The sequence below is a fragment of the Ascaphus truei genome, chromosome 10 (assembly GCF_040206685.1).
Source record: "Ascaphus truei isolate aAscTru1 chromosome 10, aAscTru1.hap1, whole genome shotgun sequence".
Lineage (NCBI taxonomy): Eukaryota > Metazoa > Chordata > Amphibia > Anura > Ascaphidae > Ascaphus > Ascaphus truei.
Window position 1 is genome coordinate 40,273,711 of NC_134492.1, and position 25,700 is coordinate 40,299,410.

Sequence of the window (25,700 nt, forward strand, 5' to 3'; positions counted from 1 at the left end):
TTTGCCTGTATATATTGAAGATATTTTAATTGTTCAGTTATTCAAAGTTATTTCTTCTTGTGGAACAAATTAGAACATTAGGTGCACTCACTGGATTTATGCATCTGCCTCAGGTGTACAGAGATCACCACCTGCTGGGGAGACCTATAGTACAGGACATCTTCCTAAAAAAAAAAAAAAAAAAAAAAAAAAAAAAAAGAGAATCGGCCCTCCAGTGGTTCTATACCTTAAAAAAAAAAAAAAAAAAAAAATCCTTTCCCCCTTCCCCCCCGATCAACATTTCGGTCAAACACACCGACCCATGTCATCTTGACAAAAATCAGTGTGTTGACCAAAAACGATATCTGTATGGATTTTTTTTAAAAAAATTAAAAAAAAAAAAACCCCTACACACCCTCTGGAATGCCGGCTCCTTGTTTTAGGATGGAGGATGTGTCCTGTCCTAATATGATCCACAACATTAACCCTCCACAAACACCCAATAGTGTTTAATCTGCAGATCTTGCAAACACAATGTATTACCCAGTGCTCCAACTGTAAAGGGATTACTTTGCCCATCTCTTAAAGTCCAGTATTGTACATCATAAAGTAGTGTTTAAATACAACACTACTAGAAGGATATCCAGGTAGCACAAAGGTTCTCCTTTGTTACAGTATAGTTTAGTAAATACAAACACTGCATCCATATACTTTACACACTACCTTGTAAGCTCAGACCCCAAATACACCACCATACATATGGTGTCAAAAATACTGTATACTTCATACACATTCCAAGCATGTATGATCCTTCATACAATACACCGTTTAAACAGCAAACTAGCAGTGGACATGCAAATTAGCATGTTATGAATTAAGAACTTGTCCTACACGCAGAATACTAGCAAGTAGTGATTGGGTAGGGATGTGGCCAAAAAGGTAGAAGACTTAACAAGAAAGGTGATATTAAAGATCGTGAATAGATATTGACCAACTAGGTTGCCCTCATTATTGGCTCCGAATGGTGGAAATAGAAGAGACTGGCTGATTTGTATGAAATTTTTTATTTGTGCTGGATATAAATATTTCCCATGAGGTTACAAAGAGTCCTGTGCAACTCCACACAGGCCAGTGTTCACCATCACGCTGCAGGATAGATCTGAGCCTCTGCACCCATATCAGCAGGGGATGGTGGGGGAGGGGGAGAGAATACCGCAACAGGAGAAAGGAGAGCGGACGAGAGTGTGACCTCTGTGCGAGTGATGTAGTGAGGAGCTGCGTCATCCAGCAAGCAGACCCGCTTCCCCACCTCTCCTCCTTGCACATTGTACTGCATTATCCTGCAAGAAAAAAACAAGACAGCCTCAAACTCATGCCTCATCTAATACATCCCTACAGCACCCCCATATTACAGGTTGTGGGTTATCATACTACCCCAGCACTGCCAGAGGCAAAAGAATTAAAAGACACTGGCAGTGCTTTATGTAGGAAATACTGTTTTTATAATTGCATCTTTTGCACTTGTACAGGTATTAGGCCAAAGGCCGTACTAGGCACACAGAACCCTAGGCGAGACTGGGATTTCAGAACAACCTCCTTTTGAAGTTACCAATCCCTTAAAATGTAAAAATAGTTCGCCTTCGGGTTTTACAGGACTGGCCTGCTTAAAATAAAGGTCAAAGATAGCAAATGCCTAATAAAATATTGTAGGCAAGCAGTGTGGTGTCCTACACAAAAAGATGTTGATATCAATGAGTCAGGCATATAAAACAATGTGGGTAATTACAATTGCCGACATATCCTTATTTCTGTGGGATTAGTGTGTTTCATTGAATATCTCATTGCAGTGCAACCAAGTGTTTAAATATACAGATCAATGCACGTCAACACCAACGGGTGGGCAACTGTACTGAGCAGAAGCATGACCCAAGTATCAGCATTTCTAGATTATGTAAAACCTAGGGGTATCTTGGGTACCACAATTCTATAAATAGTCCCCCTTCATCAAGCGAGAGGGCTAATAGATCAGACCTTCATGTACAATAAACACAATACTGGAGCAGGTCTACATTACTAAAAAGAGCATCCCAGACCATGGTCACCTGGATGTCAGATCTATGGTCACACTGATGATTAAACTACTTAAATCCTTACCGTTGGCACATGGTGGATCGGCGACCCAGCATAGCCATGGCACAGTCTTTGTAAGGGATGGAGTTCCCAATATTGCCAGTTATCTCCTGCACCTGCTGCTTCAGCTCCATCAAGGTCCGTGTAATACCAAGGTCCTGAGCCATGACATGGAGGGTGGTGTAATCTGACACCACAAGCAGAATGTAAGACCAAATGGAGAGAGTAATGTTGAAGACATAAATTTTTAGTATAGCAATAAATAGGCCAAGGTTAGATTAGCATAACAAGGTTGTAGAGGTTAAAAGGCACATGGACAAGACCACAGGAAGGGTTCCCATCCCCGATGAATCCGATAGGTGAATGTACGTTGGGTGCGTCTGATGTCACCCACATGTAATGTCAGTTCCATAGCAGGTGTGCGCCTAGGGGGCCTCACTGCACGCCACAGCCGACGGCTCCAAATTACAGACAGCACATTGTTCTATTTCTGGTGGGAAGGGGTAATTGCTGCTCACTACTAGCCAGTAATATTGGGGTTATGAGAGTCAGGTTTGGTAACCCTCTGAATGGTGTAGGTACAATGAGACTGGTATACTGCCACTAGGTACTACAGTATATGTGCAGGAGATTCGCTCCTTGCTCAGAGACAGCCGGCACTGATTAGCTCTGCGGATTTAAAAAATAATAACTAACTACATGAAACACTAAGGCTGCGCTTATAGTGCTGGCGACGGGACCGATGACGTCACCATCAGCGAAAGTTATAATTTGTTTTTTAGCGATGTCGCTGGTGACAAGGCCAGTGATGTCACGAAGGGAGAAGGCAGCGCAATCTGATTGGTTTAGAGACAGACACATGTGGCGACTATCAAATAAATAAAAAAAAAAAATCAAATTTACCCGGCATCAATTTTTGGTTGCGACATCGCTCTGTAGCGTCGCGCTTACTATAAGTGCTTGTGACTGAGTCAATGTATTTGTTTCAGAGCGACGTTGCGTTGCTAGGCACTATAAGCGCAGCCTAAGGTGCCATGGGATTGCTACATACTTTCTGAAACATCAAGTGGACAGGGAGTGTATTTATATACTGCCCCTCACTGGTGGTATCCCACTGCTACCTGGTGCTATCCCACTGTCTGTTTGCCCACTGCTGGCATTCAAGTCTAAAAACCATTATGAATTCATTGTAACACCCTTTATTTTCCTAGAGGCACGATGGGCCCCTCCATTACCAGATCTAGCAGACTTATTTTCTAGTCCTTCAGTATTTACATAGCCTTCCACTTTATACTATAATCAGGACAGGCTTTTTCTGCCAGTATTCTGCAGGGAGACCACACCTAGAAGCTCACACCCCGCATCGTTCATTTTTAATTGTTAAATAAAAAAATAAGTGACCCAAGTTTCTGGCATTACTACCCAGATCAATCCTTTTATACTCCTGCTTAGTTCAAAAATTAATCTAATGTTTTTTTTTTTTTGTGGGTGGGTGGGGTACATTTGGAGTGCAGCTCTAAGCACATCAGACCAGTTTCTATAGCACTGATCCATATTTACTAAACATTGCTTTCAGCCCCGGAAGACACTATGGCCCATTCATTTGAATGGTCTGCCAGTGCCACAAGGCATTTAATGGAATAGACTTTTCTTAATATTAGTCTATACTTCCTAAAGCTCCTCTGTAGCACAAGCAAACATGTTAACGACAGGGTCACAGCCAAAGTTAGTGTAAAGTTATTGCAATGAACAGGGATCGAGGAGCTGGGTGTAAGCTTCTTAGAACGCTCGCTGGAGCAAAGACTCGTTGGTTCTACTATCGCTCCACCTATCCGAGTGCCGCTCCACCTATCCGAGTGCCAGTTAAAGACAAACATTATGCCCCACACGATTCAGGGGAAAAAAAAGAGAAAATGAGACCATACCCATCTCTCCTTTGCAGTCAGGGTCATTTTGCATGAATGCACCTAAGAGAAAATGCAATAAGAAAGCCAGTTTAATAATTCAGGTACAAAACAGAAGCAACGTCCCTTAAACAAAAACACTCCAACCTCTGCACGTTCTTTTTAATACAGTATGTTCTGGAGGCCAGCAACACTGTATACATGTAGTCAAACCTTAACTGACCGTATTCACTTATCCCACTAAAAATGTGCCAGTTCGCATCTATTATACATTTAAAATATGCAACATTAAAATATAGTATCTATAGCAAACGATGTCCAAATTGACATACAAGCTGCTTAAAGCAGTAAAACGTGTAGTACTGCGCTATTAGCTTGAAGCTGAACTGCGTTAATTTCATCTCTGGGGACCCCCTGCCTCTACAGTGGTGCTGGTATCTGCAGTCAGGGAGCTTGTGTGCCTAATGAAATGGCGGTGTTTAAATGTCATCGCGTGGGCCAATAAGAAGCTGCGAGGTCATCCCTTGCTGCTGCCTATTGGCCTGCGTGACCTGGACATTTAAAGTCGATATATCGGCAGCCCTATGGGAGTCAAGTATCTCTGAATGCAGGAAATTAACACAGTTCAGCTCCAGAGGCCCTGCTTCAATCCTGTAAAAAAAAATTGTTTTAAATAAATAAAAATCAGTGTTACATGTTTTTCTGCAGAATGCAAAGACAATGTAAAGAAACTAAAAAGTGTAGCAATTTAAAGTCATTTGAATCTCTTTCCTACACCTATAATTTTAGAATCTGCATTCTAGGTTAATCTCTGCTAGAGATACTTGAACAGGGTTGGGAAACGAGAGGTGAATGGTCTTCAATTTGTGACATACAGAATGTAGACCATACCAGACCCCTACATGTACACCCCACACCCCCTCGTACTACCAGGATACTAAGAAATTGGCCTCGCTAGGCCTCCACATTAATATGTCTGGGGAAATCTCCATAAAGCCGTCTGACAGGCACAGCCAGGATAGGTTTACATGAATATTGGATATGGTATATTGAAGGTTTAGCCGGGGAATACCATAAAAACCTAGAATTGGTCATTTTAATAAGCTTTTGTATGCCATCTCCAGACTTAGCTGGTAAATAATCTATATATTAATTATTATATATAATTCTAAGAAAAAAATTTTTTTTTTAAATACACACCAGTCTGGGATTTTTAGACCCATTTTCCTACTATGAAAAAAAAAAAAAAAAGAGTATTCAGAAGAGACAGAATTGGCTCCGCCGCAAGGACTTCACAGCCCAATTTGATTAGTGCCAACATTAAGGCTGCAGCCACGCTGCCGCTGAGCGTGCTCATGCTTGAGTGGTGACATCACCAACTCTCCAAGTTGGAGCGCTGGCTGTCCTGCCATTTGCAAGCGCAAGCGCGTGACGTTTAACGGAGGGTGTGTAATTGGCTGGATCGGGGCGTGTTATTGAAGAAACCATCGTGATGTAATTTTGGGTCATGTGACCCTTCTGAGCACTTGGAAATCAATTTTCCATGTCGCCCCAAGCGCGGAGCATTGCCGAGCGTACGTGCACGAAGCGTCAGCATGGCCATGCTCATTAGATTACATTAAAGTGAGCGTGCTCAGTGGCAGCGTGGATGCAGCCTAAAGGAGAGAGTAAATGCCACCTACATTTCAGTTTCTCCAGCTTGGATTGCAGATCTGTGATGTCCTGAAATGGCCCATCTGCAATGTATTCCTGCATCACAAAGAGACACAGTTTAGCCTGAACACCTCAGTCCTGACCCCAGACACCCTCGACTATTCCACAGCTAATTAACTACACTTCCAACCTCGTGCAAATAAATAATATTATTATTAATAATATATTTTTAAAAATTACAACGTGTTATACTGCCCATGTTATAGACATGGTGCCACCCACTCCTTTTCCTAAATGTTACTTTTATGTCTGAAGCACTTCTTCCCATGATCTGTTATTTATATGCTGGTCACATGTATTACTACTGTGAAGCGCTATGTACATTAATGGCGCTATATAAAGACATACATACCCAAGCTTATTTTCTTACAGCAAATCATGCGTTGTGCAGTCATAGAAAGACTTTGATAATTAAAAAATAAATAAATAAACTGAACAGACTCCGTAGTATTTAAAATATAAGAAAGAAACTGCTTTTAACCCCAACACTTGACAACCTGTGAATATTCGTACAATAAAATATAACAATTTGCTTTTAATGATAACTTCACATGATATTGCACAAGGTGTGTAGTAATTAACAAACAGTGCCGTGTGTGACCCTCAACATATAAAAAACATTAGGGAGACTTATGTGCGGAGAGGAGCGCACCCGAGGTCCGTGGCTGGGAGATACACTTTGCTTAGCCATTGGCCCATTTAAAAAGGCGTTCCATACCACAGCAACGCTAGAGTTGATAAGCCCAAGGGCTGTTCCATAGTGGGTGCGCGGCAGTTATAGTCGGCTGTGGTTTAGCAGCCTTTCTACAATAGGGGCGCGCGCACAGCAGTGAGCGTGGAGATGGACGGACACATTAAATCAGGGTTGCAAATTTGTAGCAATACAGCAACGGATTTTGGATTCAATATAAAATCAGAGTTCGAATTCTTAAAAAGCCATCCGGATTATATTCAATGACTGGGTACTAGCAGATTCACTCAAATCAATCTACAGATGGATTTTGGTGGGAGGGGGACAGATGTGGAATTCCAGGTACTGTATTCTGAGCAGGAAATGGATTTGGACGGGATCACCCATCTCTAGTGATAAAACCAGCAGTTCTGCTCATCAGCACCCCCTGGGTCAGGCAGCTCTGCAGCTTCATAGGAAAATCATTCAGACATGAGCCAGCCAAATAAAAGTTCCCTTATAATTCAGTGTATTTATGCAAGAGTACAGCAATTTGGCAGTTACAAGTATACTGGTATTTAATGTGCGTTAACAGATTTGTTACTGTAAAACTTCAAGCATATGCACACTGGCGGGCCTAGAGCGGCAACGTTTGGGAGCAGAAAATGTCCTGTTCTTCCGCCCCCCCCTTTTATATGTAACGGGTATTCCCCCACCCAATCGCAGATAGAGTGTAGGTGCAGAGAACCTAATGTTACCTGGTGTGGTGCTTTACCTGTTAAGCTCACAGGAGGACTGAGCTTCCGCCACAGGGAACCTGGGGCAAGTATATTATGAGTAACCCTGTACAGCGCCTCCACCTGCGATGGCTCCCACCAGAGGGGGAGTGGTTCCTCGCAGGACAATATATATCACTCAGCACACAGTAGGTAAAACAGCCAATACCTTTACTAGTGCAACCATACTCATACATAACAATCAACAGATCAACAGGTGTCCCGCCCTAGAGGAGACACCAACTACAGCGTCTCGCAGGACGCTACACCCTTCACCTGGTGATCCCACCCCGTGTCCAGTAACCACACACACAGTACGTTTCCCACCCTTCCAAGTGAGATGATGTGTGACTGCGCAGTCACTAGTCCCGTGTGAACCTAATAGTATCGTTGGTGCACTTGGTGAGGGTAACCTGCCGAGCACGCAAGTGCCCGGGCCTGCAACGGAGCTTCGCAAAGGATCAGATGACGGATGAACACAGGAACTACAGTCCGGGGCGATTGCACCCGGATGGCCTCTGCAGCAACAACGAAGATCTGCGCCCAACCCTCTGGACGGACGCACAGCGTCTGCTGAGTCCCTAGCTGACTGAATAGTAAGGGGCAGGGTCCCTAACCTGGGGCCTGTCCCTGACACAACTTACACTACTGGGTGGCTCAGGGCTATCTGGGGCCTCGGGGGCTGCAGGCCTAGTGCAGGGAGTCACTGACTCCTGCACCCTACCTCCTTCCCCTAGCTGCTCCTGGCACTGACTGCCTAGCGTGCTCCAAGCCCGCTAAATGTATCTATATTCCCTGCAAGGAAATCCTCCAGCCCTATTGGCTACTCGGGGGGCACCTGGTGCCTTTCCCCCTTAGCCTCCTGGGAATTGTAGTCCCGTGGAGGCTGTTTCTATATTGGGGCTGCGTGCGCGATTCTACTGCGCATGCACAACTCCCTAAGGGCTGCTGCAACTCCCTAGCCTGATCCGCGCATGCACGAACACGCCGCATGCGTGCGCACCCGCAAAGGCGGCCCCCGCAAGCAGGGTACGCCGCCAAGCCTCCAAAGGCTTGCAACACTGCCTGCTCCGGCCCCCACCCTTGGAAACAGCCGGCGGGTCCGTCGCTGGCTCCGGCGGCACCCGCGACCGCACTGATCCAAAGGAGGGGGGGGGTCTCTGGGAGCCGGAGGGCACCGGGGCTACATATATAAAAATGTTGATGCTTGATATTTCACGTGTCGCAGGTGGAGTGTGGGGGGGTAACTAAGGCTTGCGCTCTTCTCCCACAACAATTAAACTGATGGCCAGGGGGTAGCATCAGGCCTCTATAAAAAAGGTCTGTTACCTTCTCTTGCAGCATCACCCTCCTTCAGCTGCGCCCCCACTGGTGCTGACCGCGCTCATGCTCGAGGTCAGCGACTTCACCAACTCTCCAAGCATGAGCGTCGGGTGTCCTGCTTATTTTGCAAGCAGGAGGGGGCTGGGGGTGGGGGGGCAATTTGAGAGCACTTCTGTCAGGTTTTTTAATCTGCTCAAGTGCCAAGCGTGGGTGAGCGTGCGTGCCGGTGCATGAGAACCGCGTGAGCGGGGACTTCCACATAAAAAAACCGCAGTAAGTAAAATAAGCAAGCGCTGAGCGCACAGAACGCTCAGCGGCACTGCAGTCTTCTGCATCAAATGATGTCACATTCATTGCAGTGACAACCAGATGTCACATTAGTTTCCATGACAGTCAGGACAGATCAAGAGGCGGCACAGGTGGCAAAAAAAATGTGGCAAAAAAATGTAAATCCGCCACTGCATATGCAAAGTGTTATGGGCACTGATTGAAATTAAGTTATTGTATCTATAACTCCACTACTGGCATATAAATTGAAAGCCAAGGTTTCCTTGCAGCGCCCTCTGCTGACATTCAGTGGTACATGTGTATTGTATTCATTGCTGTCCAGTGGCTGATAATTGGGTGTTTGGTGTATATCTGTTTAAATGAATGTTCCAATGGGCCCTCAACACTATAAAGTGCAAGTGTGTGGAGAAGAAAAAACTGAGCAGAGCTCTCCTTACCTAGCAGTACAAGGCTGCTCATATTCTGGGCTCTTACACCCAAGTACTGTATGTCTCCTGTCTTCCTCATAACCACGTCAGCTGTACAGTACTCTATGCCCCCACCTTCTCGCTTCCTGTGATGTTCATGCTGTCCACCCTTTGCATGCGCTGGTCATTTACAGTCATCAAATCCTGCCTTTCATTCTCTCTCCCCCACTATTAACAAGGCATTTCAAGTGTCACATCCATCCCTCAGGTTCCTGTCATCTCTGACCGCCAATTGACCAAGCCCAGCACACACCAGGATAGCCACTTTTTATCCTTAAGGCTTTGGTCCCGCTGCGGCCGACGGAGCGGCCGCGGTCCACCAGCTGCTTGCCTCCGGTCTGGATGTCCCCGCTGGCTCCTTCCGGCGTGGCTGACTGCGTGCTGTGACGCGTCAGCCAGCCGGAGCTTGTGGTTTCAGCAAGTGCCGCGACACGCAAGGCAGCCAATCCGATGCCCCCCCTGCTCTGATCCCCCTTCCGATTCACCCCCCTGTGTGTATTTGAGTGCCCGAGTGCCCCCCCCCCACGGCGGAAAAAAATCCCTGCAGACCGCAGATCGCAGTGCAGTGAATTGCACGCGCCGCGGGCAAGCAAGGCAGCGGGGCCTTAGCCTTACTAGCAATCTTTACTGCGCTCACCCAAGACCTCTCCCTCACTGACCTCTACCAGCTGAAGTTCCTCTCTTGCCCCATGCAACTTCTCCCCTCCCCTTCAAAATCAAACCTAAATACACACCTCAGGAATGAAGCATTTCAATAACCTGGACTCATGACTACTTCTCCCCCTGCAGACGCACTTACCAACCATTGTGGTCACTCACTGTACTCCTTCCCCTACTGTCTAATTTTCCCAACACCACTTACATTGTAAGCTCTCTGGGGCAGTGGTATCCACCTTTTTTTGTTTAAGGAATCCAATATGAAGTTCTGAGGAACCCCCAATCCTTTCCAATAGCAACTCTGTGATCAGATGCATTGTAAGGAACCCCAACCCTCTCCAATAGCCAGTCTGAGATCAGATGCATTGTAAGGAACCCCAACCCTCTCCAATAGCCAGTCTGAGATCAGATGCATTGTAAGGAACCCCAACCCTCTCCAATAGCCAGTCTGAGAACAGATGCATTGTAAGGAACCCCAACCCTCTCCAATAGCCAGTCTGAGAACAGATGCATTGTAAGGAACCCAACCCTCTCTAATAGCCAGTCTGAGATCAGATGCATTGTGAATTCTTCAGTATTTGATACAATTTTCAAATGACCAGGAAATTGCAGGGAACCCTTTAGGAGGTGCCTGGGGAACCCTAGTTGAAAGACACTGCTCTGGGACATACATTTCCTTTGCATGTAGTGTGCTTTAATATCTGATGCACTTATTGTATTAGAATGCTTTGTATGCCAATGTCTGTTAAGCATGGTCTACAGTACATGCTTATATGGCTATACAAGTTAAAAGTATACATACATTTTATACCAGTATACTGATCTGCAGAATTAAGTTGATACATACACACTTTAAATGTGAAAAACAAAAATATTGTCAAGGTTAGAAAAGAAAAAAAACCTAGTAAAAATGCGCGACTGGAATCAGAATAATTTCCTCCTGCTAAAGTGTAGAGTACTGTACCATTTGTACGGATATTGTCAAATTCACAGGAACACAGACATGGAGGATTGTTAGTGTCATGGAAACGTGCTGGCCAAAGCAAACAAACTTCAGTAAAATGATTTAATTAATAAGTTAAACCCCTTAAAACCAGGCAATGGACAAACCAGTATTTTAAAAAACATTTTCCTTTGCTTTCAAATGGGCACTTTAATACAGTGGTTGGCAAACGTATTTGCTTAACCCGTGATGTACAAATTTATGGACAGTCCCTCCATGTCTGAGGACTAAAGTGGACAATGGAAGAAAGGAGACGAGCCCGCTCTAAATATCTACATTGACAAACAGGATTCCGTTTATAAAGCCATTTAGAAATACTTAGTACTTTCCCAAGAAATGTAGTATAAGGAGGGATCACTCTGCTAGCTAGGAAATACAGTATGAGCCCATTATTAGAGATGGGTGAAATTCCTTTATTAGATTAGATATTAGAGATGGGTCTTTAGTGACGGATGGATGGACAGATTTGTAAAAATATCTACGCAAACCAAATGCAACTTTTGAAACTACAAAAATATTGAAAACAAACAAACTCAAAACAAAAATCCTTATTCGTTGCAAATGCAAACTGGAGAAAAACCTCGTGAATGCTAGGAGTTCAGTCTGGCCCCATGCGAGACCGCTCCTTTAGGGTCATAGGAATATTTCATTAGATGAATGCATGAACATAATCGGGGGGCAGCAGGTTATAACTGACCTTGTTGGCATAGTAAATTTCCTTCTCCAGCTTCTCACGTCTTTCCAACTGTTCTAAAAATGAAATAAATAAATATAGTATTACAAGTATGTTATACTAGACACAGGAACTTTTTTTTTTTTTTAACACTGATCACATACTTTAATGTGTAATTCTCCAGCTGTTGTCATTTAGCATTATTAGGTCATTTTCAGAAAATGGACTTAAACTTGTATTAAAAAGCAGCAGACCATGCTGATCACTGTGTTTACTTTAAGATTTCTTCTCGCACTTTCCAATGCCATTTTATTTCCATAATCTGGATTCTGCAATCATGAGATACGAGAATTTGAAATATTAAAGTATCTAGGAGGTTAAAATGGAGCACTCCCAGAAGACATTGCAGTCTAAAGGTTACCATGGTAACCTCAGGATTAGAAAATTATATATAGTTCATGATCAAAAAAAAGGTAAAACATTAACAAGGGGGGGGGGGGGGGAAGAGATTGGGCGTTTGTGCGGGTGCAAGTCCTTCAAATCAAGCCAGCTGACCAATGGAAAGGACCCATTTAGGAGTCACTTTGCTTTCCAATATAGAAGTGCCAGATGTCATTGGAAAAACAGTGATGCAACAAAATAAAGATTTGCAAAAGTATTTTAAAATGTAACCCTGTTTATGCCATAAAAAACACAGTTTTTCCCAGGTTCACATCTCCCAGACACCCGGGTCAAACACAGGAGAAACTCCAATTCAAAATGTAGATTGTGGTTCAAAAGGAACTCCATGCAGAGAAGCAGTGTGTGTTTTGCAGCTAGCATTTGAATATGGGTCAGGGGAAGTCATTTCCCAAATGAAACTTTTTTTTGGGTTTGTTTTTAATCAACTGCACTCAAACTTATTTTTAATCTTACCTGGACCACACATAGCTCATGTAACATAGTTGCTTCTGTGTCACACACCCTTTCAGGAGGAGACATGCTTAAGAGAATATTTTGGCACAAAACCCCTTCTTCCTTGGCTCCACAGTAAAAGGTTTAGTTAGCGGCAATTTTATGCAGAATATGCTCGGGTCATAATTAAAATATCTGCAGAACCAGGGGGACCCCCAGTAGCAAGAGCAGAAACTACCACTCAGGGAAACGGAAAATATAATTTCATATTAAGAAAGTTAAATTTAAAACCACCACACACTACAACCATTTTCCTGGAGAAGCTAAAAAAAATAAATACCACAGTAGGACATCATAGAACGATAAGAATTATTGTAGGCAGCATGAATAAATACCAGCATTATTTTCAAACAAAACCACTTGGGCTACAAAGCCAATATCATATTACATCCCTAAAGCCAGCTAAAAAAAAACCCAAACCAAGCACCACTTCCTCCCTTACCAGCAGCCATTTTGGACAGAAGAGATACAAAGGTATCTGGGAACACCCATTTTTAAATGATCAAAATTACCAAAAAGCAGGCCTGGTGTTAATTGAATGATTTCTGAATGAAAGCAGAATTGTGCTGATCAGTAATTGGAAACCAATCAATGTTCAATTAAGTTTATGCACTGTAGTGCTCAAATGAGGCTAATTTTATCGCGTTCAGCTGTGTTTCTGTGTGTGGCTGCGTATCTATCTATCTATCTATCTATCTATCTATCTATCTATCTATCTATCTATCTATCTATCTATCTATCTATCTACACACACGTGAAAATATAGAAATTCTGTTTTATTGTAAAACGTGTAATAAAATTGGTATATATACTGTACTGTATACAGTACATGTACACTGTAGAAATCTAGAACCATAATGATGTGAAAGTGAGAAATGTATGGCAAGTGCTGTATACACTATGCGCCACAGCGGATTTCTCTGGTACATCACTACATCATTTTCATTGTGTGAAAGCTTCCCGCTCGGATCACATGATGCTGACATGACAATGCATTGTCACAGACATTCCATATGAATATGTTTTCAGACTATATTTTTAAACACAGATAACAACTTTTGCAAAAATAACTGGTCAAACTAATTTCAAAGGAGCAGCCCCCCCCCATCTCTTTTTTTTAACCCCCCGCCCTCCCTTTTTTCCCCATGGAAAATATAGCATGGGTCTTTGAAGCTGAACAATGTTCATTTCAGAACTGGGGGTCGTCTGGATCCTGAGATACAGCAGGTGTATCCAACTCCAGTCCTCAAGGGCCACCAACAGGTCAGGTTTTACGCATACCCCTGCTTCAGCACAGGTGGGTCGATCAGTGGCTCAGTCATTGCCCTTGAGGACTGGGGTTGACCACTCCTGTTGTAAAGGTGGCACCAGTACCATCCCCTCCAGGGAAAACAAAATGTCTGTTTAAATATCTCATTATGGGGGCGATAGGAAGCTGCAGAGATATCCGCGCCTTACTGTTCATCAAAAACCTGGTACCAAAAGCATCGGGATTATTGAGGAACACTAAGACTAAGGCCATACAGCCTTCACCCGTGCGGAGGCGTGCGAAGGCTGTGATGTCACCGGCGTGAAGCGGGTGCGTTCTTGGGCCATGGTAGAAGCTCCATGGGGGGCGTGCCTAGGGGCGTCACGGAGCTGGTTCGTCCTCATTGTTTGAACCGCTCATGTGACCTGGCTATCGTGCCGAGAAATTAGTTTCAATTGATATGTCGCGCAACGCGCGCCCCCTCCTGCTGCTGCCCGCGCAATCTATGGGCGCGATCAATGCCTTTAGGCAATGTGATCGCGCCCCACGCAGACGCCTCCGCGTGGTCTGCGGCAGTATGGACGTGCCCTAAGGCAGTGGCCCCTATGCTTCATGATGTCCCTACGTTGATCGCTGATGCCGATCAGACATTTAGGCTGCGGCCACACTGCGGTTGCTGAGCGCGCTCATGCTTGAGAACGGTGATGTCACCAACTCTCCAAGCATGAGCGCTCAGCTGTCCTGCATAATTTTTTCAAGCGCGAGCGAGGGACATGGCCACGCAGTGACTGGCGCTGAATCCCTTTTATCTGTCTCGCCAAGCGCTGGCAAGCGAACGGGCACGAGCCGCGTGAGCGTGGCCGTTCATATTTACATTCACTAATGTAAATGCGCCAAGCACGCTCAGCAGCAGCGTGGACGCAGCCTCACTCTCCTGTTTATTGAGTCGTGATAACCTCACCCAAGATGGACCCTGCTTCATGCTAGCGACGTGACGCATGTTGATGTACACTTTTCTGCTCTCCAGAACATTACCACCTAGATGGCTACTCCGTGGATACTTTGTTTCTTTGTAATTGTGATCGTCCTTTTTATATATCTATTATTAATGCTCCTTCCATATTTTTGGAAAGTGGGTAATATGAAGGAAAAAGATTATATATGTTTTAGTTTATGTATTCTATATACTTTGTATATATTCTGAATGTTTTGTTATTGCATTGAGGTCTTGAGAAAGGTCCGGGACAGGATTTAAACGTTGATTCAAAATATGTGCTTTTGCTTTTTTCATATAGATATGCGAGTGCAGACTTAATCATTGAAATATTGCTGATTCCTACAGCTCAAGAACCTGGTGCAAGAGACATAGCTTTTTGGAGAGCTGCCAGTCTTGCATGATAATATATATATATATACACACACACACACACACACACACGCACGCACGCGCGCGCACACACACACGTACCAAGAGAACCGTGTGGCTGGCGATTGAGAATTTTCTCATACATGCGATTAATATTGCTATTTTTGTGAGTGGGCATTTGTCTATGTTTATGTCCCTAAATATATTTTTTTTATGGTGCTACACTAGGTGTGCGCCTGTTTTTTTCTCTCTCTCTCTCTCTCTATATATATATATATACACATATAAACTCATATCTACGTACGCGTGCATACAAATAAAAACATCACACACATTCACATGTCTTAGACAGGTCTACAACCCTGCCTTTCACTATTATCACGTAGCATACAGTGCTTCCACGGCAAGGGCTTCTGGGAAATGACATGCAAATGAGCACACCGTGTCACCTTTTGTCTGAAATCCATTTTTACATGGAACCGTTATAAACTACTGCTCGCTGTTAACACAGTTTTAAAGCACAGCATGGGAATCAGATGCAAAGCCAGAGAAACCATTCACAGACATGTTGTGACCTTAATGGGTCTCATCAATGTGAGGTTGGTTGTACTCGTTTTGCAATTTTCAAGGCTGTAGGATTTTCCATCACATTTTAAGATATGGTGGGTGAAAAAGGCAACAAGAAACCGCCACTGTATAGCATATAGCAAAATATATTTGCTATATGCTATACGGTGGAGGTTTTTTTGCCTTTTTCACCCACCATAACTTAAAATGTTCTGGTGTGTGTATGTATATATATATATATATATATATATATATTTATAGTTAGACGCTCTTGCTCGACCCCTCCATTCAGCTTCTTGATGCCTGTACACAGATAAATACTGTTCCGCTCCTCTTCTTCTATTGGAAACTAGTGGTTAGCGCTATCATTAGGCAGACCAGGGAGTGGGAAGAAGCTAAAATCCACATCAGCAACATGTCCACTCCCTATGCACTGGGGAGAGAGGGCTGCTGGGGTAGCCACCAGTTGGGGCCGCTTGTTGCCCACCGATTGTCACGGGAGACCAGCACTTTTAACACATTTATACCCGGGATCATATGATTGAGCAAAGCAAGGAGATAAAATAAATTGTAATTTATTTCACGAATGGACATACACACGTTACACAATTACACTCAAAATACACTTACTGGGACGGGGGCAAACAAAATAGTTGGTTTCCAGAACAAAAACAAAAAGTTGTAAAACAAAGTCTTTAGGAGCAATTTCCCAGGAGCAGTAGTTGCTAGTGAAACGGCTTGAAACGGTCCTCGGTCAGCAGCGCTACCTGCAACTGCTGTGTACTCTGACAGAGCTGCTTCATTCGTTTTGCCACCGCTGTAATGGCACTTGGAATCTTTAACCCTTACGAAATCCTAGAGGGTTCTTGCATGAATCTTTAGATGAATCTGATTCCCGATGGGCTGCAGAAATTCTTATAGAGTTTCAATCCCTATCTCTAACCAGTGCAACCAATCTCTCCGTGGGAATAGGTTTTCCCACCTATCCTGGAGTTGCCAATACTTTGGAAACCTGGCAGAGGGGGCTTGTCATTCTGCTAAGAGCATGCGCCAACGTAGCACCTTTGCTCCTTAGCATATGAGACCCAGCCCCTCTACCTGGCGACACTAAGTCTGGGCTGGCCACCATTTGCCAAACTGCCCGTACTTTACACAAGGATGGGGGTACTTAAGGATCCCATCCCCAACTAACACCTTGGGGACACTGAGCCCTTTCAACTCCGGGCTTTTACAGACATCGTGGCACCAAACCAGCGGGATGTCTTAGAAGTCCGGAGCTGCACCTCCTCAGCTTATTTAGTGAGTCACTAGACACATACTAAGTGGGGGGCTACAATAAATGAGTATTCCCCGGTGGTCTGAATGAAAGCCCAGTTGTGCCTAACATGTTTAATACACTATTTGAGGGGAACTTTCATTCATCAATTTTTAGACAAATGTATAAAAATTACCCTATGGGTGGTTTCCATGTTTCTCCCTGAACTACGCGCACAGCAAGTTTCAGCGCGCTAGGCGCTTTCTAACCAAAGTTAGCACATAGCCTCTTTTATTCTTCAAGCGCTGAATTTAAAAACATTTTTACTCTCGCCACCTTATACCTGGTGGGAAAGACACAGAACCCCTACACTGAATTCTGGGGGTTTGGGCATATACCGGGGGACCCTGGAATGTGATTTCCCCCTGCCAGGTCTTACTGTTCTGGTCTGCGCTGAAGCAGAGAGATCTGGCAATGAACTGCAAACTGCTTCCTAGGGTAGATTTTGTCCGGTGGCCTGTGTCTTCATGTCTCTAGGGATCTGGTAGGATTCCTGGGTACATGTTTCGGGGTAACCAGCAAGTCTGCCCCCCTTCTACCCAAACACACCCTGACAACATTTTATTGTAAAATCATCCGTGAAACTCATGCCCTGTGAATCTCCGTTGGTTAGCACTCGTGGAACAGTAAAACACACACACATATTGAAATACAGTGCACATGCCATAACTGGGTTGCAGAGCTGACAGTTCACACTCCCCAATATGGCTCAGGAGCACCCAGCCGGGCATAATACCGTTATTATTGGCCTGGGTACCCCCTCACCATCACACCGATGATGCACTAGTTTTAGTTATAGGTCAAGCGCTGTTAGTTTAGGTGTATCCTAGTTAACCATTTACGCCATCGGTGTGATTGGGCTAACACTGGAAAAGAAAATAGCTTTATACATTGACACCAAGAGACGCATATTGTAATGTCTATTAAAACCAGTTTCAGGGCAGAATCAGGACTGATGCAAAGCTCACAGTATTAGCTTCCATGGCGAAGAGCACAATAGCAATAGTAGTAGTCTGTGTATTATTTTGGGTGAATAATGGATTTATTTTGAAAAGTGGTCCATTAATTGTCTCATTAACCCCTTTTCTGCCAGAGGGGGGTCTGCATGCATTTAATTTGCAGAGCTTTATATAGAATTGTGGAGCCATAGGTCAAATGTTACAACACTCAGACACAGATTATTAATATAAATATAGGATGTGGATATCACCAGATACCAATGTAATGATACAGTGACCGAGAGCACTGAATCAACGCCATAAATGTCACCCTGTTTTGCTGGTTTCAAGGGGTCAGACCGTCATCAGTGGAGGAGTAGGAACTTATTTTCTTGGCATCAGGCCAAATCATCACGTGATCTGGAGCAAGGTTCGTGGCAATGGGTGCCACAAACTTTACGGCACACAACAGGTAAAGAAGCACCCCAGATCTATGAGAACCAGACCCAATAACCACAACATTGGAATTGGTGCATTTTTTCCTTAATGGTGTCCTGTCCATGATGAAAGTGAACTCAGGAAAGTAGCCTGTTCAATTGGTTAATTCAAGCAAAATAAGACCTTAAAAAAAAAAAATGGTCCTGGTAATCAAACTTTAGGGTTTTTACAATCTAACTAGTGTCTTTAGGTAATAAGACTGTTTGCCAGTCATCAAAATTATAATCTTATGTTGATTTTTCACAAGATACAAGAAAACCCATTACCTTAAGGGTAACAGTTTTTAGTTGTTAAACTGCTCCTTTAACTTTATGGGCGCCACAAAAATCCGGAAAAGGCCTTTTTGATTCTGGTTCGCGGATTTAAGTAACAGGACGATCCGAGTCAGGTCCAAAGCCAGTTTTGTATTTTGTCCCCAGAATGTGTTTTTATCTAATCCTGCACTATATCACTTCTTTTGAACTTTTCATTCGGGTGCATTATTCTGTCGATGATAATATATCCATGCATGAAACATCTATGATAAATTGCCTATTGAATTTCATACCATTTTATCTATACAGCCATTTGTTAATATTAGTCATATTAGGAAGGATATATTTCTTTCAATTTGGGAATAAGCACACATCGCCGAGCAGAGGCACGCGGCCGCGTCGTGTGGAAGGCAGTGAGAGCTCTCTGCTCTTGCCGATCCAGTGTGTGGTCTAAAGCGTTTATTTGTTACAAATCTGTGCATGCATTTCCACTTCTTTCATATTCGGCATATAAAACGATAAAGTATTGTTGCCCTTATCTTTCATTGCATATCTGGTAGATCTCCACACTAAATATTGAGGAGTGCCTAAACTTGTGTTTACAACACATGCTTGTATAATCCCTACACGATGTGCATCAGATTAATCTTTCCTTCCATCACTTGGTTTATTGTTCTAAGTATATTGCACTATAATGTTTCCATTTTTACTTTTATTTAGAAAAAACTTTCTAAAATGGGCACCACCCTCCCACACATGTGCGAGTTTTGTGAAAAACAAAAATCTAGTTTATAGTTAACTAAAAAAAATAAATTAAGTGACACCTGTGCCTACAATGAATAAACAGTAGTTTTGAGAATTATTTAAATACTGTGACTTGTGCAATCAAAATGACAAATTAAATATAAAGTAAATGACCTTGCTGGTCAAACCCAAAAGATGAACTGTTTCAAGTTCTTCAAGGTAGTCGATTTCTTCCAAGGGAGGGAGGGGAGTGCAACGAACCGATGAAAAATGAAACACAAAATAGTAGTATACCACGTCCTCATGGGCGAGGAATAGTGCGTGTTTAGGTAATAACCCTACTCATATTTTCACACCTAAAACAAGCATAGAGCCCAATCAGTGGCAGTCTTGTTAGCCAGTCTTTGGAAAAGGGGTAAGCTCAGGGAGACTGAGAAAAGCAAATAGTGCAGACCGTCCATCAAATCTTTGTATACAAAATTATAGGCTGTAAAATTCCGGGCATTATTGAAATCCCTGCACTCTGATTGAATAATGCCCGGAACATTAACCATTCATTAATGTCCGGAATTGTTGGCAGCTTGCAAAGTGTTTATTTCTAGCCAATCAGCTTTTCCTTTTGTCAGAACAGCTGAGACAGGGCAGGGGATTGGTCAGGAAGCAGCAGCCATGCAGTGACTCCACTCCCTCCCTCCATGAACACAGCTCCACGAAGACAGTTGATTGAGGGGGGAGTTTGTTTTGAGTTGCAGTTTCTGTCGTGTGCGCGCTGCAGAGTTTGTGTCTGCTGCAGTTTGTGTGTAGTGCTGTTGTGGTGTGTGTACAGAGGGGGCGGCAGTGTGGGGATATAGATAACTGTAGTGTAAGTGTTTGTAGAGGTGCTTTAATGTATTTACCATTGTATTTTAATAAAAAAAAATCTATATAACTGTACAAAACGGTCTATTATTTATGAAAAAGCCTACATTTAGCCTATAATAGTAATAATCCCCTAGAACAGGGCATTATTGGCCAGTAATGCCCTGTTTTTCTGGGATTACTTAAATAAAAACTGTAAAATTCACTCAATTTGAAAGAGCTTAAAAACATGTATCAGTTTTTAGCAAGTGTGTCGACGTTTCCAAGTTGCGATCTCACCGCTCCTACTTCTGTTGGCGTCCCAAGTGATCTCTGCATCAGCGTGTCTGGAGACGGGATGTAGCAGGTAGGAGGCACTGCGTATGACTCCAACTCGGCTCAAAGTGTTTCACCCTTACAGCCTTCCACAGGAGACAATACGCCAACAGAAGGAGATCACAACTTTGATACACTGACGCACTGTTGCTAAATACTGATAAATGTTTTTAAGGGCATTTAAATTGCGAGTGTGCACTTTATGGTTTTTATCTTTGGATTTGCTAGACAGTCGGCACTATTTGTTTTTCTCCGTCTCCCAAAAATTACCCTCAACCTTTATGTACTCTTTGTTTTGGGGCTGAGATTCTGCTGTTCTATTCCAATTGGATGGTGGGAAACATCCAATTCCACAGAGCTGGATCTTTTCCAGGGCTTGTATTTATTATTTTTATAGAGGGGATTTTTGTATGCGTCATATCACCTTTTCACGATTTTATGGTGCACTTTTTATTTCAGCATCTATATTGGCACATAAGCCACTAAAGTAAGTAGTCGTCATTCCTTACCTTGTTACAAGTGAACTTTTATGCTTTACCCGTTTATACACTATAGGAATCTTCAACGTTATTTGTTGTGGCTTCCTATAGGATGGCCATTAACATCCCCTTTAAAACCAGGAAGTAATTACTGGTAACTTCACCAATATGTAACTCGGGAATCAGGGAGGGTCCCAAGAGCTGAAAATAATGCCGTTCAGCTTCCAATTCCGTAAAATAAATAAATATATATCTATATATAAAAAATGAAAGTTTGTCGGGGAGGATTGCTCCTTTAAGAACCATTTTCTAGTGATGTATGACAGACGCCAATCTCTTTTCTTTAGAGAATACTTTATTAGTTCCTGTAATCAAACCCGGATAATGTAAATAGAGAGCTTACATATTTAATACAATGCATTACCCCCCTTTTGTCTCAACACGTTGGGTGTGGGAGGTGGGAAACAGGGAGCGGGGGGAGGCTAAGACTGGCTGTGGCTTCTGTGCAATGCCAAAGGGATAAAGAGTGGGAGAACTTTTGTACTATGCAGCCCCCGTCTTATTTTCAAAAAGATGACATCACAGTTAAAAAGAAAATAAGTGTGTTTGTGTATATTTTCCATATAGATCGATATCTATATATAGATCTATATGGAAAAAAACACAACTTAATTGCAGCTCCTCTGCCTGCGCGCGTTCTGTTTAACAGCCCGGTCAAGATTTACACATGATCTGTAATTATGATCCCGGGTTTTATTTTGGAATTTCACAGTGGGTTTGAGTTACTTGCTGTAGGACTTGGTATAGGCCTCAGGTCCGGAGGGAACAGAGATGCCCCCCCCCCCCTCCGGAACTGAAGGGGTTAACAGATATTCAACCTATTTTTAGGTTTAACTAAATAACTCGTAACCAAAACTATGCAAGGCAGGCCAGGCTATAACAATGGATTAATAACCAGCAATCAAACATCTAGACTGCTCTTTGCATCTGAAACAATCACCCTGTTTCAGAATAGAAACCCAGACTATACACAGATGCTGCCTTTTATATCCAGGGTGGGTGCCTAAACCTTTTTACTACTTGTCCCACCAAGACGATATTTTCACGTCAACAAAAGTTTAAAAAAAAAAAAATCACTCAGTCCCCACCATCCCCCCCCAAAAAAACATCCCTTGATAAAAACACCTCTACCATGACATTGTCGCATATACAAGTTATTTTATAATGTACAGTTTTGCCTTAGGTCTAGAATACTAAGAGGACTTTTTTCCAATTTTTATTTTATTAAAAAAAAAAAAAAAAATCACCGTTTGACTTGATTTTACTTTCAGCAGCAGAAAGAAAAAAAAAGAAATACACAATATTTTTGTGGTCGCGAGAAGGTTGGATATTCAAGGTACAGTATACAGAGTGAGATCTTTGAAACATTTTCAGACAGCAGCAACATTATAGAGAGTTGGCATGGTTTAAATTGCTCTAGCTTGTTGGGGTAAAATCAGCAGCCAGGCCACAATTTTTACACAGTGGACCATAAGAGATTTTAGAAACCAGAATGTCTTGTAGTAATGAGACAGAGGAAGCAAGAGGGATTGAGACGGGTTGGGTTTAACAGGGCAGCTCGGTTGTTTAATGCCTTTGATTTCCTTTGTAACCTGTACTCCTTACATACTAGTATGTTTATTTTAGTTAGGGCATCTGGCCTACATGTTCATAGGGATCAAAGACTGCTTACTCACGTGGCTCAGGGAAATCAAAGTCTCCAAGATATGAGCCCTACAGTCACACACTCGCACTTCTGCAAAGTCAGATGTAGGGAGATCAACAAAAGCAGCAGTGAGAGAAAGCCGACCGTGTAACCCTAAACAAGACCATAAAGCGTGTTTGGGTATACATATTATATTGTGTTGTACTGAAGCTCATTCTGATTCAGTGTGGTCAACGAGAAGGATAACTCCTCTGATAGGACAGCATTGCTAGCTAACTATACAGGAGTATTAGTGACCACCCTATTCAGGCTGTATACTCTGTCCCTAATTAAAGGGAAAGCAGTTAACCAGCATTTAGGTTGCAGACCCTCTTAATAGCCACAAACTGAGCAAAAGCCAAGGGTTCAGAAGAACCCTCAGAACAAAATATGGTTTTCAATGCCAGACCATGAAATGCCGAGAGGGAAGCCAAAGCCGACACGGTCCTATTCATACAATATCTATAACTAAACTTCTGCTATTTCACCCCTGCTTCTCAACTGCTGTATCTTCAAGGAAACAAATAAATGATATCAATACACCTCCGTGAATTACTCCCACACAAACCCCCAGAAGTGGCCTCTAGGATTTTGTCTCTTCTGTTTTGATGGCCTGAGGTTTAATTGGTCCAGTTCTGATGGGTTTAGTGGAGGTCGGCACGGAGACTGGAGCCAAAGGAGGAGTGGGTGTGGGGTTCTCCTCTACTTTCTCCTGTGGGACCATCGAGGAGTCTGGCAGGGTGTCTGAAGGCGTAGGGGGACCCGGGGTGGTTTTCAGAGCTTTGGGACCAGCGGCTTTGCTCTGCTGGTACAGCTGCTGCTGCTCAAAGAAGCGATGTGTTGACTGTAGAACCTCTGCTCTCTGTTTTGCCTTAAGGGAAAGGTAAAAAGAAAGAAAAAGGACAGATGTGTTCCATGAATTAAGATGTGCCACGGTGTGTATACACTTACTGTCTGCCTTCAGTGCTGTAAGATCTGCCACACTCTGAAAATGGCCTCCTGCACTAGTCTCCAACACAACACTAAAACATCAAGCTATGATCAGACAATACACATAAATCTTGCATACCTCAAAAAAAAAAAAAAATAAGATATATATGATTTCACTTTAGTTTTCAAAATCTCCATATAATTAGAAGGGTGCTATGAACAACTCACTAAATCTTCCATAAACCAGTGTTATACCAAAAGAAGATATGGAACAAACCATTTAAATGTTGCCATGTTGATATGATAGGATGTCACCCACTAGCTGTCCTATTTGAGTCAGATGATGACTGGGATGAAAAGAGAAAATATTAAATCATACTATTGTGATTCAAGTTTTTGAGTATATTTATGCCCCTCAAGGCACCGGCGCTATTTTCAAATTTTGTAAATGGTTAACGCCTGCTGAAAAAAATGTCAGGTTGTAAAAAGGCGCTGTCCCAGCTAGGACCAACTTTATTACACGGATATGTTTAATAGGTGACAACTAGGTAATTGTTGCCTTCTAGCCATAAAACTCCTCATCCTTAACTTCACGTTTGCAAATTCCTTCAGATTATTTATAACTACATTTGTCGAGCTTTCTTTTTAATACAATTACCTAGTTTTAACCTATTAAACATATTCGTTCACTTTGGCAGTATACGTTACATTTGCTGTAATACAACACATGTAAACTTTAAATGGTGTGCGTTTGTACCTTGTAATATTTCAGACTGAAAGCAGTTCATTTTAGATATATGGAATTTCCCAAGTAACCACAGAACATGAACATCCTTAGCTGCTGTAATGATTATGCGAGGCCTTCTACACAAGTCATACCCCTATAGTCAATTCGGTCGTGCGTTTGGCATTTGTGTTTAGATAGGATGACAGCAGATCCAGCAACAAGGAAGTGAATAATAGGCTGGCTAAATATATGAAGGAAGATAACTTCTGAGATGAATAGGAGTTTGGGGAGGGAAGTCCATAGGAAAAAGCTGCAGGGGGGCGGGGGGGGGGGGGGGTGTGTGCACATATATGTGCAAGATAATGCCAGCCCTCTACAAAACTTCCCCCAACCACACTGACCTTCAAATCTTGCTCGGCCCTCATTGCGGCATGTGCCGGAGTAACACGCACCCCTGAGGGTGGCATAGGAGGGGGCCGGGACACATGGTGAAGGCGAGGATGGTTCATCAGACCAGTGGGCATCTGTGGTGGCATCTGATTAGGCATCCCCATCGTTGGACGCTGAACGGGAGGTTGGTAGGCGTTTGGGTGGGGTCCTCGAACCAGTGGAGGGACGAGGTTAGGCTGGGAGAGCATCTGAAGGAAATAGAACAGAACCCACAAGCTTAACCTTTGCACCATTTACATTCTGGAACGAGGAAGAATGTTACGGTGTTCATATGCAGCTGTATAATTCTCTGCCTGACACTTTCACATCGGTTATGCTGATTCAGAGTCCAAAATGCTGATTGACTACAACTTTCAAACCCTTTACCCTTTGGGTTACCCAAGCACTGAAAGTTTTTATATGGGCTTTAAAAAAAAAACCCAAAATAAAAAAAATAAAGAGGCACCCATTTCACAAATTCAACAAAAGTTGCTGCCAGCTGCAAGATTAGATCAACGTGGGCAGTTGCAGATAGGATCCAGGCCTTTCCAAGATTTAGACTCCATTAGTCCTCCCACTACAGATGTTACACGACTGTCAATTATCCCCAAAGATCGTTTAAAGGGCAATCATAATAGTGCCACAAATTATTCAAACATTTTTTGTAAAATCTTCCAATGCAGTGGAAAAAACATTGAACTAGCATTTAAAAAAAAAAATTATATCAGAGAAGCATTTTTAAGCAACTCA

At 43.0% G+C, this 25,700-nt stretch overlaps 2 protein-coding genes across 11 annotated transcripts in view; both read right to left on the bottom strand.

Annotated features, from left to right (window-relative positions):
• Positions 1–1,118: 1,118 nt before the first annotated feature.
• LOC142503330 (allograft inflammatory factor 1-like) lies at positions 1,119–12,564 on the bottom strand. Its single transcript, XM_075615482.1, has 7 exons — positions 12,499–12,564; positions 11,879–11,912; positions 11,608–11,660; positions 5,696–5,762; positions 4,035–4,076; positions 2,134–2,296; positions 1,119–1,319 (listed from the first exon to the last, which is right to left on the bottom strand). The coding sequence occupies exons 1-7, from the start codon at positions 12,562–12,564 to the stop codon at positions 1,121–1,123; spliced, it is 624 nt and encodes a 207-aa protein (XP_075471597.1). The 3' UTR covers positions 1,119–1,120.
• An 8,893-nt stretch (positions 12,565–21,457) lies between these two features.
• Positions 21,458–25,700, bottom strand: part of PRRC2C (proline rich coiled-coil 2C) — a 66,664-nt gene continuing 62,421 nt past the window's right edge. For 7 of the 10 annotated variants that reach the window (XM_075616751.1, XM_075616756.1, XM_075616757.1 and 4 more), the window contains 2 exons: positions 24,923–25,159; positions 21,458–23,735 (listed from right to left, as the gene is read on the bottom strand). In XM_075616751.1, coding sequence (XP_075472866.1) covers positions 23,448–23,735; positions 24,923–25,159 — 525 coding nt within the window. In that variant the 3' untranslated portion in view covers positions 21,458–23,447. Of the gene's footprint in view, positions 23,736–24,071; positions 24,142–24,922; positions 25,160–25,700 lie in introns of all 10 variants that reach the window. The other 3 variants (XM_075616759.1, XM_075616758.1, XM_075616755.1) reach the window with 3 other exon arrangements.